Source organism: Strix aluco, chromosome 4 (assembly GCF_031877795.1).
Source record: "Strix aluco isolate bStrAlu1 chromosome 4, bStrAlu1.hap1, whole genome shotgun sequence".
Classification (NCBI taxonomy): Eukaryota; Metazoa; Chordata; class Aves; order Strigiformes; family Strigidae; genus Strix; species Strix aluco.
The window spans coordinates 117,485,465-117,498,438 of record NC_133934.1 but is presented as its reverse complement, the minus strand read 5'-3'; the positions used below and the strand labels follow the sequence as shown (position 1 = coordinate 117,498,438).

Sequence of the window (12,974 nt, the reverse complement as noted above, 5' to 3'; positions counted from 1 at the left end):
GTGGGTGATTAAAAAGAGGAGAGTTTGTTCTCTGTTCCAGCTAATGAAATTATTCAGGCATGCTGAGGGGAGGATTTGTAAGGCACTGGATGTCACTGTAGCCCAGCAGAAAATAGTGAATTCTCAACAGTTCTTATCTCACACTGATTATTGTTTGATGGTATCCAGAATAACTGAGGATATTTTGAGGGAAATTTATCTCCAGGGTAAAGGCACTCAGCATTCAGGGTATATAGAAAGTCATGTACCAAATGGGCAAGGAAGATCTGTGTATCACAAAATGATACAAATCAGACTGCAGAGGACAGATAAATCGGGGGATTCAGGCTGCCTGCTGCAATGGAATGAATGTCCACAGACCCAGGCTACTCTTTTTCTGGGCTGGGCAAACTGACTTGTCTTTTCTCACTATCCCCTGTAAGGGCAGAATTTGGGAGGCAGGATCTGAATTTAGCTTTGTTTTGTGCTGTTGATGAAAGAGAAGAAAGCTCATTATTGCTTTGACATTTTGAACGGAACATAATCTGTCATGCAGTAATGGAGGAAACACATTTTAATATTTCTGGAAAAGACCATCTTTTGTCATAATATGCAGGAAAGGCAAGAGCGTTCAGTAAGTTCATAGTTTATAATTACCTGCTTAGGGAGAAGATACTAGAGAGATTTTTAATCTACCAGATAAAAACATAATGAGATCTAATGGTTGGCAGTTGAACTCAGCAATTTGAATTGGAAAGAACACAGATTTTTTAATACTGAAGATAGTCGACCATTGCCACAGACTACTCCAATACATAGCTCTCTTACTTGGCATTTCCAAATCAAGTTGGGAGAAGGGGGTGCTAAAAGACATGAAGTGGTTCAACTGCAAATCATTGGGGTGGATGATATCTGTATGTGAGGTGCAGACTAAATTGTTTCCTATGTTTTTCATGTACATGTAGGTAGGACAAAATATTATGATCTTAAATTGCAGGAAGAAAGATTTAGATTAGGCATTTGGGGAACCTACATGATGGTAAAGGAGAGAAGAAATGAGGCAGACTTTGGGAAGGTTGTAGACTCTCCATCTGGGTAGCCTTTGAAGTGGGATAATGGAGCATCTGCCATAGATATCTACAGATGCATAGATAGGGACATCCCTTGGGTCAGGAACTGGGCAAGGGCAACCCTTAAGTTTTGTCCCAGTCCTCTTATTCTTTAATTTCATGGTCCTTCCTAGCCTTCAAATCAGTATTTCTGAACCTATACATCTGTGTCTCAGTAGGATCCAGCCTTACAAACCTGTCTCATGTCTGAACTCAGTGGCTTTAGTGCAACCTTGAAGCTACTATTGACTGCTCAGGGCTTATGGCCTGCATGTCTCAACTCAGTACATACACCATATCTACCAACTAATGTAAAGATAAAAAAATTTTACTTGAGTCATCAGCCCCCAAAATCATGCCTAGTTGCGGACTGTAGGGTTGAATCCATGTGCAATTCATTGAACAGTATTAATGAAGTCTTGGCTTGTGCTTAACTCTAAGCACATGAATAATTTCATCACTATCCAACAGGGCACTTCAGCCTATGCTTAAGTTTCACTGATGTTGATTACTCATATGCTCAAAGTCAAGCACATGCTAAAGTGATAAAGACTGCATATGGCAAAGCCTATATAGGTAGTTGTCATAAAGTGGGTATTTAGACAGACTTCAGTGCAGGTGGCAAGGGATTAAGATAGCCATATATCAAAAGTAGCCTTATAACAAAGAGTTTTATAGTGTAGGTGCACTGCATTATTAAATATAAGGATCATTCTTGAGCAATATGTGGCTGTTTCAGGGCATGTTTAAAATATTTAGCAAGTTTTTGAATATAAAAATGTTCGGAGTGGATCTTCAAAGACTTTTTGACATTGTTCTGTTCTTAAAAGTGAAGATCTACACTGCTCAGGGCAACTTCTAGGCAAGATAACCATGAAGTGATAACATGGAAATGAACATTTTTTTTTTATTTATTTTTTTTTTTAAACGGGGACTCTGGGGAGAGTCTTTGAGGGTTGTGAAAGTTAAAATATATATATACACAGGCATGCACACACAAACACTGATGAGGCAGTCAGAGATTGGTAGCCAGGTAGCCTGCAGTCAATTTTGCCATTGTGTTGGGGTCTACTGAAGAGAGGAGTCTTAAGGAGCATAAAAGCAAAACAAAGCAAAAAGGAAGAGGAGACTGTTTTATGACTGCTAGCTTGTAAATCTTAGATCACTAATAGCACTAATTTGCCCTGTTTGAACAAAAACTAAAAAGGAGGGGGATTTACTTTCCTCACTTGAATTTCATGGAGGTGAAGTTTTGGAGAACAAAATAAAACAAAACATCTCAGTTCCATATAACATGTAGTAGCAAGCATCCAGCCAGCTGCCATTTTGAGGGTAATTTTTTTAATCAGCCATTTCAGTTTTAGATTGGCCTTGATCCTCAGCCTGCTCAGGAATTTTTCTCCTTATGTATGTGCCTTGCTGAAGTAAATGTGTTGCTGTCTTCGTTGTCGTCTAATACACAGCTGCTTTCTTCCTCCTGTCAGCCCTTGAGCTAAGCAAGGAGAATACATGCAGACACACACACTCACACACTTTATTTTTTAAAGAAAAAAAACCCCACAACAAAAAAGAATGCATGCTGTGACTTTAAAAATGAAAGAATCGAACAGCTGTGGGTAATAAATCGATTAATTAGAGTGGATAAAATGAAGGTGAAGGGTGCAGAGCACTCTTTAATTTGAAGATATATGACCTTGTAAGATGCTGCACTTCATTTGCTATTAGATCACACTTCAGAAGGGGCTTTATTAAAATCTATTCTAGGGTGAGCTGAGGTAAAACATATTGTTAAAAAAAGCGTTTGACAGAGTATGTTATATACTTTAGTCTGCTTCAGTGATTTCTGTCACTTTTTATACTACACATGTTGCTGTGCAAGAAAAGTTAAAGGTCTAGACATTTTCATCATATTTCTGTAAGAAACAGAAATTTAAATATTTGAAGTAATAATGGGAGCATTTACTGTTTCTTTGGCTACAGAGCTGACATAAAACTCCCTAACTGCCTCAGTGCTGAGTAGATTTTTAAGGGATAATGTATCAGTTCCTTTCCATGTTTGTATGTGGCTTTCATTAATGTCAATAGCAGTTACGGGCACTTTTTCCAAGCTGACTACAGTTCCCAAACTTGAGTTTTTTCTCACAGCAGTTGTTAGAGATTAATCAAAGCAACTGGGTCTGTCCTCTACGATGCAGCGTGCAGTGCTGGGGCAGCGGGGCCGTGTCAGCCAGGCAGAAACACCCGACGTGTTGTGTACATTTTTTCTCATCTGTGAAGAGCCAGCTTCTCCGAAATCGGGGTCTGAAGCTGCTATCCACAGCAATAGCCCTACTAAATCAATAGGAACGTGAGGAGCTGCACCACATTTATCACCTACCTTTGTAAATAAGTCTCAATCTAATAGATGCTTTTTCCTTTACGCTTTTATGGATGTTCATTGGGTGATAAGATTAGGTAGACTGACAGGTTGATAGGTAGGCAGATAATCTTCTAGCCTCCTTGTCTAAGGTTTTGTAGGTTTTGTTAGCAGCAGCCGTTCCAGCAACAGCCAGAAGAGGGGAATTCGGTCAGCAGCAATCCTGCTTTGCCTGGTGTGCCTGAGTTTCCTTTTTTTTTTTTTTTTTTTTGACTGCTATGAGTCATTCCTCTTTACAAAGGTAGTTTCGATAATACGGTTCTGTTCACCTTATAAACTCTTTCATTTTCAAGCTCAAGCAACAGACTTTTGTGAACTGCAGTCTCCCGATCTAGAAAGGGGTTATGTCGTTCAGCTTCGGATCTGAGGTCTTGTGGAGGGGCTGGGATCGGGCTTCATTCAGGTCTTATGCAGATACGGGTCAGGCAGGAAGCTTGGTTCAGGCTTTGAACTTTCAGGAAGTTTAGTGCCTTTAGGTGCAGTGGGGCAATTGCTAGCCAAAATATGTGCTTTCATAAACAAACAAACTAGCAAGAAATTAATTTTAGGTTTTCCAAAATGGGTAGTTGTTTTTTCAGGAAACCTCCCCCTCATTTAAAAAAAGCAACAACAAAACAAATCCTGGATCATGATTTTCAAGCTGACACATATTTATGAATTTATCAGAGTCTTGCAGAGGCATTAAAAAAAAGAGGAGGGGGAGTGCTTTTTGAAGACAGCACATAGTTTATATTGTGCCCAGGACTGGAATTTTCTAGCTAGCAAAATTATGACTGTAGTGCAGACTTGTCCACACCTGTCCTTTATGTAAAGCTGAATCAAGGTTAAAGGAATGCTTTCCACCTTTATGCAGTCGTTCAAAGAGGCTAGAAAGGCAAACAGAACAATGTTTTTGGCTCTGGTGAGCGTTTCTGCATTGGAGGGCAGGCTCAGGCTCAGAAATTCTTGGGACCCAGTTCAAGCACGGCCCGACATTTGTTACTGTTAATTGCAACTGTGCTGTCGGCTTTGATTACCGGATGTTTCATTTGAGTGGCTTCTTGGTGTTTTGGCAAAAAGAATGTCAGAAGTGGTTTATGCAAGGGTACGTTTTCCAAGTTCCTGTTGACTTGAATAGGACTTGTGCAGCTAAATACCTACATAGTATTTTAAAAATGGAAGTGCTGGCATGTCTGAAGCATGTATAAATTAAATTCAGCAAGATGTCAGGGGACTGCTCCATGAAGTATATACAAATATAAAATGAAAGAGTGAAAATGACACTGAAGCTCCTTGCAGGTGCCTTGTAAAACCTACCACACTGCATTTTCCTTGGTTTTTGTCTGTAGTCATAAATCCCTTGAAACAAATTCCTTTTTGTGGAATAAACACGTGAAAGGATTTGGATCTTTATGCGTCATAAAGGAAAGTTTTATTTGCAAGTTAGAGGATATAGACGTATATAGCACGAATGCGTATGTGTGATATTTGTCATACATGTTAAGTGAATAAGTGTGGTGAGTAAATGTGCTGTTCAACAATTTATATCAGTCAATACATTGCAATTAAGTCCTTCTTTCAGAAATGCCAAGGAGGAAGTGTGTTAGCAAAATAAAGCACATGCCAACTGTATTTAAATGTTCTCTGCTGTATTATTTTTTGAGTGTTCTTTCTGTTTTTCTTTTATAGGTAAAGATGAGCCTTCAAGCTATATTTGCACAACATGCAAGCAGCCTTTTAATAGCGCTTGGTTCTTGCTTCAGCATGCCCAGAACACACATGGATTCCGCATCTACCTGGAAACAAGCCCTTCAAACAGTTCCCTTACTCCACGCATCACCATCCCTCCTCCTCTGGGACCGGAGACTGTTGCACAGTCCCCACTGATGAATTTCCTTGGAGACAACAACCCTTTCAATCTTTTGCGGATGACAGGACCCATCTTGCGTGAACACCCTGGCTTTGGTGAGGGTCGGCTCCCAAACACGCCCCCGCTGTTCAGCCCACCGCCTCGTCATCATCTGGATCCACATCGCCTTAGTGCCGAAGAAATGGGGTTAGTTGCCCAGCATCCCAGTGCCTTTGACAGAGTTATGCGTTTAAACCCCATGGCAATTGAGTCCCCAGCGATGGATTTCTCCAGAAGGCTTCGAGAGCTGGCAGGAAACAGTTCCACCCCTCCGCCAGTCTCACCCAGTCGCACCAACCCTATGCATCGCCTGTTGAATCCTTTCCAGCCGAGTCCTAAATCACCTTTTTTGAGCACCCCACCACTGCCCCCCATGCCCCCCAGCAGCACTACGCCTCCCCAGCCTCAGGCCAAGAGCAAGTCCTGTGAATTTTGTGGGAAAACATTCAAGTTTCAGAGTAACCTTATTGTGCACCGGCGCAGTCATACAGGAGAAAAGCCCTACAAGTGTCAGCTCTGTGACCACGCTTGCTCCCAGGCCAGCAAGCTAAAACGTCACATGAAAACGCATATGCATAAAGCTGGCTCCATGACAGGCAGGTCAGACGATGGACTGTCCACCACTAGTTCCCCTGAGCCGGGCACAAGCGAGCTCACTGGAGAGGGACTGAAATCCAGTGAGGCAGATTTCAGGAACGAGAGTGATCCTTCCCTGGGCCATGACAATGAAGAAGAGGAAGAGGAGGAGGAGGAGGAAGAGGAGCTCGAAAATGAGAGCCGGCCAGAGTCGAGCTTCAGTATGGACTCGGAGCTGAGTCGTAACCGAGAAAACGGCTCCAAGTCACTGCCGGATGAGAAATCCCTCGTCCTGGGAAAAGTTATCGAGAATGTAAGTCTAGGTGCCATCCAGCAATATAACGACATGCTAGCGGAAAAACAAAAGAGGAGTAGCTTCATGAAAAGGTCTTCTGACCAACGAGACTTGTGTCCTCGAGACCTTTGTCAGAGAGATCCAGGTGACGAAGACTCTGTGGTAGGAGAGCTGGATCGCACTGAGGAAGGGACGGTCAATGGAAGAAACTTTGGACCGGGTGAACCCTTCCCAAACTTGTTCCCCCGCAAGCCGACGCCTATCACGAGCCCCAGTTTAAACAATTCCTCTAAAAGAATAAAGGTAGAGAAAGATTTGGACTTGCCACCAGCAACGATAATACCTTCCGAAAACGTTTACTCCCAGTGGCTGGTAGGGTATGCAGCATCGCGGCACTTCATGAAGGATCCGTTCCTCGGATTCACAGACTCCCGACAATCCCCCTTTGCGACCTCTTCCGAGCACTCGTCGGAGAACGGGAGCCTGCGTTTCTCCACCCCGCCAGGGGACATGCTGGATGGGGGGCTCTCAGGGCGCAGCGGCACGGCAAGTGGAGGCAGCACCCCCCACATCAGCGGTCCTGGCCCCGGGCGACCCAGTTCGAAGGAAGGGCGCAGGAGCGATACATGTGAGTACTGTGGCAAGGTCTTTAAGAACTGCAGCAATTTGACGGTGCACCGTCGGAGCCACACTGGAGAGCGGCCTTACAAATGCGAGCTCTGCAACTATGCATGTGCCCAGAGCAGTAAGCTGACGCGCCATATGAAAACGCATGGCCAGATAGGGAAGGAGGTCTACCGCTGCGACATTTGCCAGATGCCCTTCAGTGTTTACAGCACCCTGGAGAAACACATGAAAAAGTGGCATGGAGAACATTTGCTGACAAATGACGTCAAAATTGAGCAGGCAGAAAGAAGCTAAGGCCCCCCCCCGCCCCCCCCCCCCCTCCCCCCCCGCCCCAGCCTCCCCCCGCCAGCTAGGTTAAATTTCAGGGGTCTAGGTAACATTTTATTTGTACAGTTTAACTATTGCCAACTGAGAAAAGATGACCTAACTTGCCTCCGTAAACATAACTTAGCATAACTATGGTAGGTGCCAGACTTTGGCACTTAAATATAACCTGTGTCTACAAAGTTCTATTAAACCCGAGGGTTGATTAAGGCAGTAAAAATTGTGGAGCCTTTTAACTGTGCAATAATTTCTGTATTTATTGGGTTTTTGTAATTTTTTGGCATGTGCAGGTACTTTTTTTTATTCTTTCTGTTTAAATTTCTTTTAAAATTTTGTTGGGTATCCCTTTTTAATTTTACCCAGTCGTAGCCTGAGATTACTTGCATTGTAGGAGAGAAACATATCTTTTAAAATTATAATTTTGGGCCGCTGCTTTGTTGAAATTTAAGCTAAGCATGTGTAATTTCTTGTGAAGAAGCCAGCATTTGAACAGAAATACTTCCTTCTTTTTTTTCTTTCTTTTTTTTTCCTTTCCTCTTCTTAAATAACCTTGAAGATTAGGGAAAACAAAATTGTACGGCGGATAACAATCTTTAAAATTAGCACTTTCTTTTGGAATTGGATCGAATATGTAGCACTGACAATGTCGCTGATGATAGAGGCCTTTTCTAGATGGATTTCATCACTAATGTTATGGCAAGAAAAAAGACATAGGTGCAGAAGGCAGCTACATACAAAACCCAGAAACATTCTTAATTGTGCATTACTACCGGATAGTTTCTTCTTGTTGTTAAAAGCTATGGCAACATAATGGTGCCATTTTGTCACTTTTTGGGGTGTCTTTCCCTTCCTCTTCCCCTCCCACCACTCTGCCCAGAGACAGGAAAAGTACATCTTGAGCATTGTAATATTCTTTTCAAACCTTGCTATCTTTTCTCTTTTAAACGGCAAAATCATAAATTTGAGTTCAGGACATCTACTTTAGTCCAGACTTACTGTAGTTAAAATAGCTATTACTAGAGGATGGGAAAGTGTGAATTTCTCAATGAAAAGCCTCAGTTCATAGGCACTTGGTTTATAAATAGAAATATTAGAACTATCTTATATGATGTACAATGATGTTATTATAAGGAAGGGAAAAATAAATTCTAGCTGATTTACCAGTCTTGGCAAGATTCTGCTCCTATTGAAGTTGGTAAGAGTTTTCTCCTTGACTTAATTAGGAACAGAATGGAATTGTATTCAGATAAAAGCATTACGACAGAAAAAAGTAAAGAAAAGAAAAATGCACCTGCTCTACTTTCAAATTCAAAATTTTTTAAAGCTTTTTATGACTAATATTAGCAAACAGTGGACAATTATGGTTAGATACTTTAATTATGTTGACCCGCACTTTAAAGCTTTTGTTTGTGGTTAAGAGAAAAATGGCTTCTCAACAAGAAATTACATCATACTCTTCTATTTGGCCCAAAGGTGGGTTAAACTGTAAGGGAACAGCTGAGATTAAGTGTCAGTGTTGCTAAGCATGGCATTCACAATACTGGCACTATAAAGAAAAATAAATAAAAATAATTTATTGGACAGTTTTTCTACTGCCATTCAATTTGACGTGAGTGCCTTGAAAACTGATCTTCCTATTTGAGTCTCTTGAGACAAATGCAAAACGTTTTTGTGAAATGAAAAGACTTTTAAAAAAAAAAGTAAAACAAGAAAAGTACATTCTTTAGAAAAAAAGAGCCACATTTACTTAAAAAAAAAATTACTGGTTGAAGATAGTGGACATGAAAATGCCATAAGACCCAATCAAATGAAGATGTATACCCAGCACAACTTCGGACATCCATTAGCTGAATTATTCTCAGCCTTTTTTTTTTTTCAGGACAACGCTGCTTAGGAAATGGAATGGAAATGATTTACTGCTGAATTAAAACTCAAATGACACAAATTACAAGTTGTTATCATTGAATGAGAAAAAACAATTCAGGAACAACGGCTAATTTTTTTTTAAAGTTAAATTTAGTGCACTCTGTCTTAAAATACGTTTACAGTATTGAATACATACAAGGGTAAAAAAGAAATTGTGTGTATGTGTGTTTGAGCAATCTTTTTTTTTTCAAAGTTTGCTTAATAGGTTATTAAAAAAAATGCCATAATGGCCATGTGTATATTGTTTTCTTTTGGTGACGGGGTTTTAGTATATATTATATATATTAAAATTTCTTGATTACTGTAAAAGTGGACCAGTATTTGTAATAATGGAGAATGCCTGGGCATTTTACAAAACCAGAAAGAAAAAAAAAAACTTTTCTTTTTTCCTTGAAAATGTTGCAGTAAAATTTAAATGGTGGGTCTATAAATTTGTTCTTGTCACTGTAACTGTAAAGTCTTGAGTTTTAGTAAATTTTTTTCTGCCTTGGGTGTTGAATTTTTATTTCAAAAAATGTATAGAATCTTGTATTTGGGGATTAAAAGGTGATTGCTACACCATGTAGAAAAAGTATGTAGAAAAAAGTGCTTAATATTGTTATTGCTTTGCAGAAAAAAAAATCACGTTTCTGACCTGTACCTATTTTTCTCTTTTTTTCTCCCCTTCCCCCCTTCTCTTCCCCTTCTGGAATGGATATTGATATTGGTTGATTCATATGATGTAGGCACTTGCTGTATTTTTACTGAAGCTTGTAATTTTTTAACTGTACGCTTGTCCTTTTAAAGGGATTTAATGTACCTTTTTGTTAGTGAATTTGGAAATAAAAATAAAAACAAACAAACAGGCTGCCATAATATATTTTTTTAATTTGGCAGGATAAAATATTGCAAAAATAAAAAAAAATTTGTATGTGAAGTCCTTATTGTACAGGAAAAAAGGGGGTTGTTAGACGACCTCTGAGTAAAAGAAACAAAACAAAATAATTAAGTGCTTCTTTATTTTTATTTTTTTTGTTGTTGTTGTTCACAAATAATTTTAGTTGTATATATATTTTTTTTTGTCAGAAATGGCCTACAAAAAAGTGCTGTTCCCACAGGGCTCTAAATAACTTCAAAGTTGCCTGGACCCCTTGCATCAAGGTTTTACCAGGTATGGTTGAACCAGGCTGGATGGTTATTACCTATTTGTGTGAAATGAAATTCTGTTCCCATAAAGGTGTCTGGGGTGACATCCCATAGCTTCCCTGTAGATTTGAGAGAGAGAGAGGAGATTTTTTTCTCCCCCTTCCAAACAAGAGGATGTCCAACACATCTTCCCTCTCCTGGCCATGCCCACTCACTTCTGCCTGCACCCTGCCACTGCCCTCTGCAAGAAAGTTGTTTTATAGCAAAAAGTGAGAGCTGTTGCGTCCACTTTGACATAAAATGGTAAAATGGTCTGCTGTTGGTACAGCTGTAACCGGGTTGAAGTAAAATTGGTCCAGGCACAGCCCTCCTATTCCCTGTCAGAACAGGACCTACTCCATGTACAGGTCTTGCCAGTCCATGTTATTAGCTGCTTTGCTGCTGTTCACTCCTAATTGTACATTCCATAAATTTCTGAATGTTTGAGGGACTGGGATGAAATCCTGTGCCTTTTGATTTCTCTCTTCTTTGCTGTTCTTTCTCTCTCTCTCTCTCACGCTCTCTCCCTTTTGGGTCGAGGGGAAGACAAGTGGCAGAAGAGGCACTGATCTCTAGTGAAGGGGAGAAGGAGAAAAAGCTCACCGCTCTTGCAGGAAATGACGGTAAAACTTAAAAACAACAAAAAAAAATTGCCATGCCAAATTCTGCTGCTGCTTTCATCGGTGCAGAACTGCTGGAGCAATTGGAGAGCCGTGGGTGTGACAGCAGGGAGAATTTGGTCCAGCTACCTAACAGATAGATATATGTCTTCCTGGCTTGAACAACATACCCTTAAGACTTCTGGACAAATTCTGGATCTCAATTAAACTGATATAAATCAGGAATTATTCACCATTTTTAGTCCTGGATTACTCCAGCATAGCTGAGGCTGGAATGTGGTCCCTTAAAGGCACATTTTCACTTTTTGGTGAAAATTCAAATCTCTGGCTTTTGTATAAATCCAGAGTCATGTTACAGAACTCAGCAGAATCCCTTGGACATGCATCAGTGTAACGAAGATTAGAAGTTAACCACATATTTTCAGTCCACAGTTTGTTGATTTAAGAAAGAATTTCACCTTTTATTTTAGTGTAAGTTGCTTAGGAGCTCCAGTGTCCCTGTTGTTTTTAATTATCCAGGATAGCTAACACCAGCAGTTGTCTAATTTTGTGACTTAGATCACTGAAAATAACAATAAGTCACCAAAAAGCACAAGGGTTGTGTTTCTGCAGACTGTAGTGATAATGAAATGGCCCTCTTCTTCTTGCTTAGAAGAACTGTAGTTTACTAGGCCATAAGCACAATATAACATAGACATAAAATAGCTAGAATGCTGCCATAGTTCTTTTCACAATTTAAATAGTTTTTTTGGTTATTATTTTAAGGTTGAATTTATTACTTTCATTGTGTCTAGTCCTGCTGCCTTTGAAGTCCAGAGAAAAACTCCAGTCAACTCCCTTGGCAACAGGACAGGTCCGAGAACCTGGCTTTAGAAAGAAAAATACCTATTTTTAAGGAAAGGGTCAAAAAATCAGCATTTCATCCCAGTCCTATGTAAAAGACAGTCCAAGGTTTTGTTTATCACAGGCAAACTCATTTTTATGGTGCTCTTTGTATTTTAGAACTGCAAAGCAAAGTAACGTTGATTTAAGTTGTTTGCATTTGTACCGGCAAGGCAAAATATTTTTATTACCTTTTTCTATTACTTATTGTATGAGCTTTTGTTGTTTACTTGGAGGTTTTGTCTTTTACTACAAGTTTGGAACTATTTATTATTGCTTGGTATTTGTGCTCTGTTTAAAAAACGAGAGCACTTTTTTTTTTATGGATAAAATGTTGAGATGGCTGGAGGTCATTTCAATATGGCTTAGTGAAATATTTATTGTTCCTTTTATTCTCTGTACAAGATTTTTGGCCTCTTTTTTTTCCCTTATTGTCACAATGTTGAGTTCAGCATGTGTCTACCATTTCATTTGTACGCTCGTTCAAAACAACGTTTGTTCCAGTTTCAAGTTATAAAAATAAATTGGACATTTGACTTGATCTCCAAATCTTGTCTTTCCTGTTTTTTTGAAATTGAGGGATGGGAAGGGGAAAAAAGAAGGGAGTGAGGAGTTGAAGCTTCAGTACAGATGATAGAGCTTGTGCCGTATTTTCTGCCAGTTCTCTTGGGATGCAACCAGGAGAGAATTCTTGTTTGGGGAGGACACGTGAACACCTGCATGATGCTAAGTAGATGCTCAAGTCCTGCTTACATCCCTTGGACTTAAATATAATGTAAAGTATTTCCTGAGTATGGATCTTGGGAGAAAATGGTAGAATAATCCTTGAAACAGTCAAATTTCTCATGTGAAATTATGTTTGGGGCAATTAATGCAGTTTTCTGAAGATGGTGAGAAGAACTTTGCTCTTGTGTTTCTTTCCATCCCCATAAACTTTGTGCTGTATGCACCTAAGGCTGTTAATATGTTTTGTTTCTTGGATGCCAACACAAATAGGGAGAACACTTACCAATTTAACCAGGAGCTGAATTTGGGCCACAGACTGTGTATTATTACATGAGAAGCACCAAAATGTAACTGCAGCTAAACATCTGCTCCTCCTCCTCAGCTAGGGACAAAGGCATGCACAGTTAAAGGCAGAATTTTGCACAGTTTGCAGTTTGAGGAT

At 39.9% G+C, this 12,974-nt stretch overlaps 1 protein-coding gene across 4 annotated transcripts in view; it reads left to right on the top strand.

Moving 5' to 3' along the window:
* BCL11B (BCL11 transcription factor B) overlaps window positions 1-7,184 on the top strand; it is a 92,653-nt gene extending 85,469 nt beyond the window's left edge. For all 4 annotated transcript variants that reach the window (XM_074825079.1, XM_074825076.1, XM_074825078.1 and 1 more), the window contains one exon: window positions 5,173-7,184. In XM_074825079.1, the coding sequence (XP_074681180.1) occupies window positions 5,173-7,184 (2,012 nt within the window). The remainder of the gene's footprint in view (window positions 1-5,172) is intronic.
* The last annotated feature ends 5,790 nt before the right edge of the window (window positions 7,185-12,974 follow it).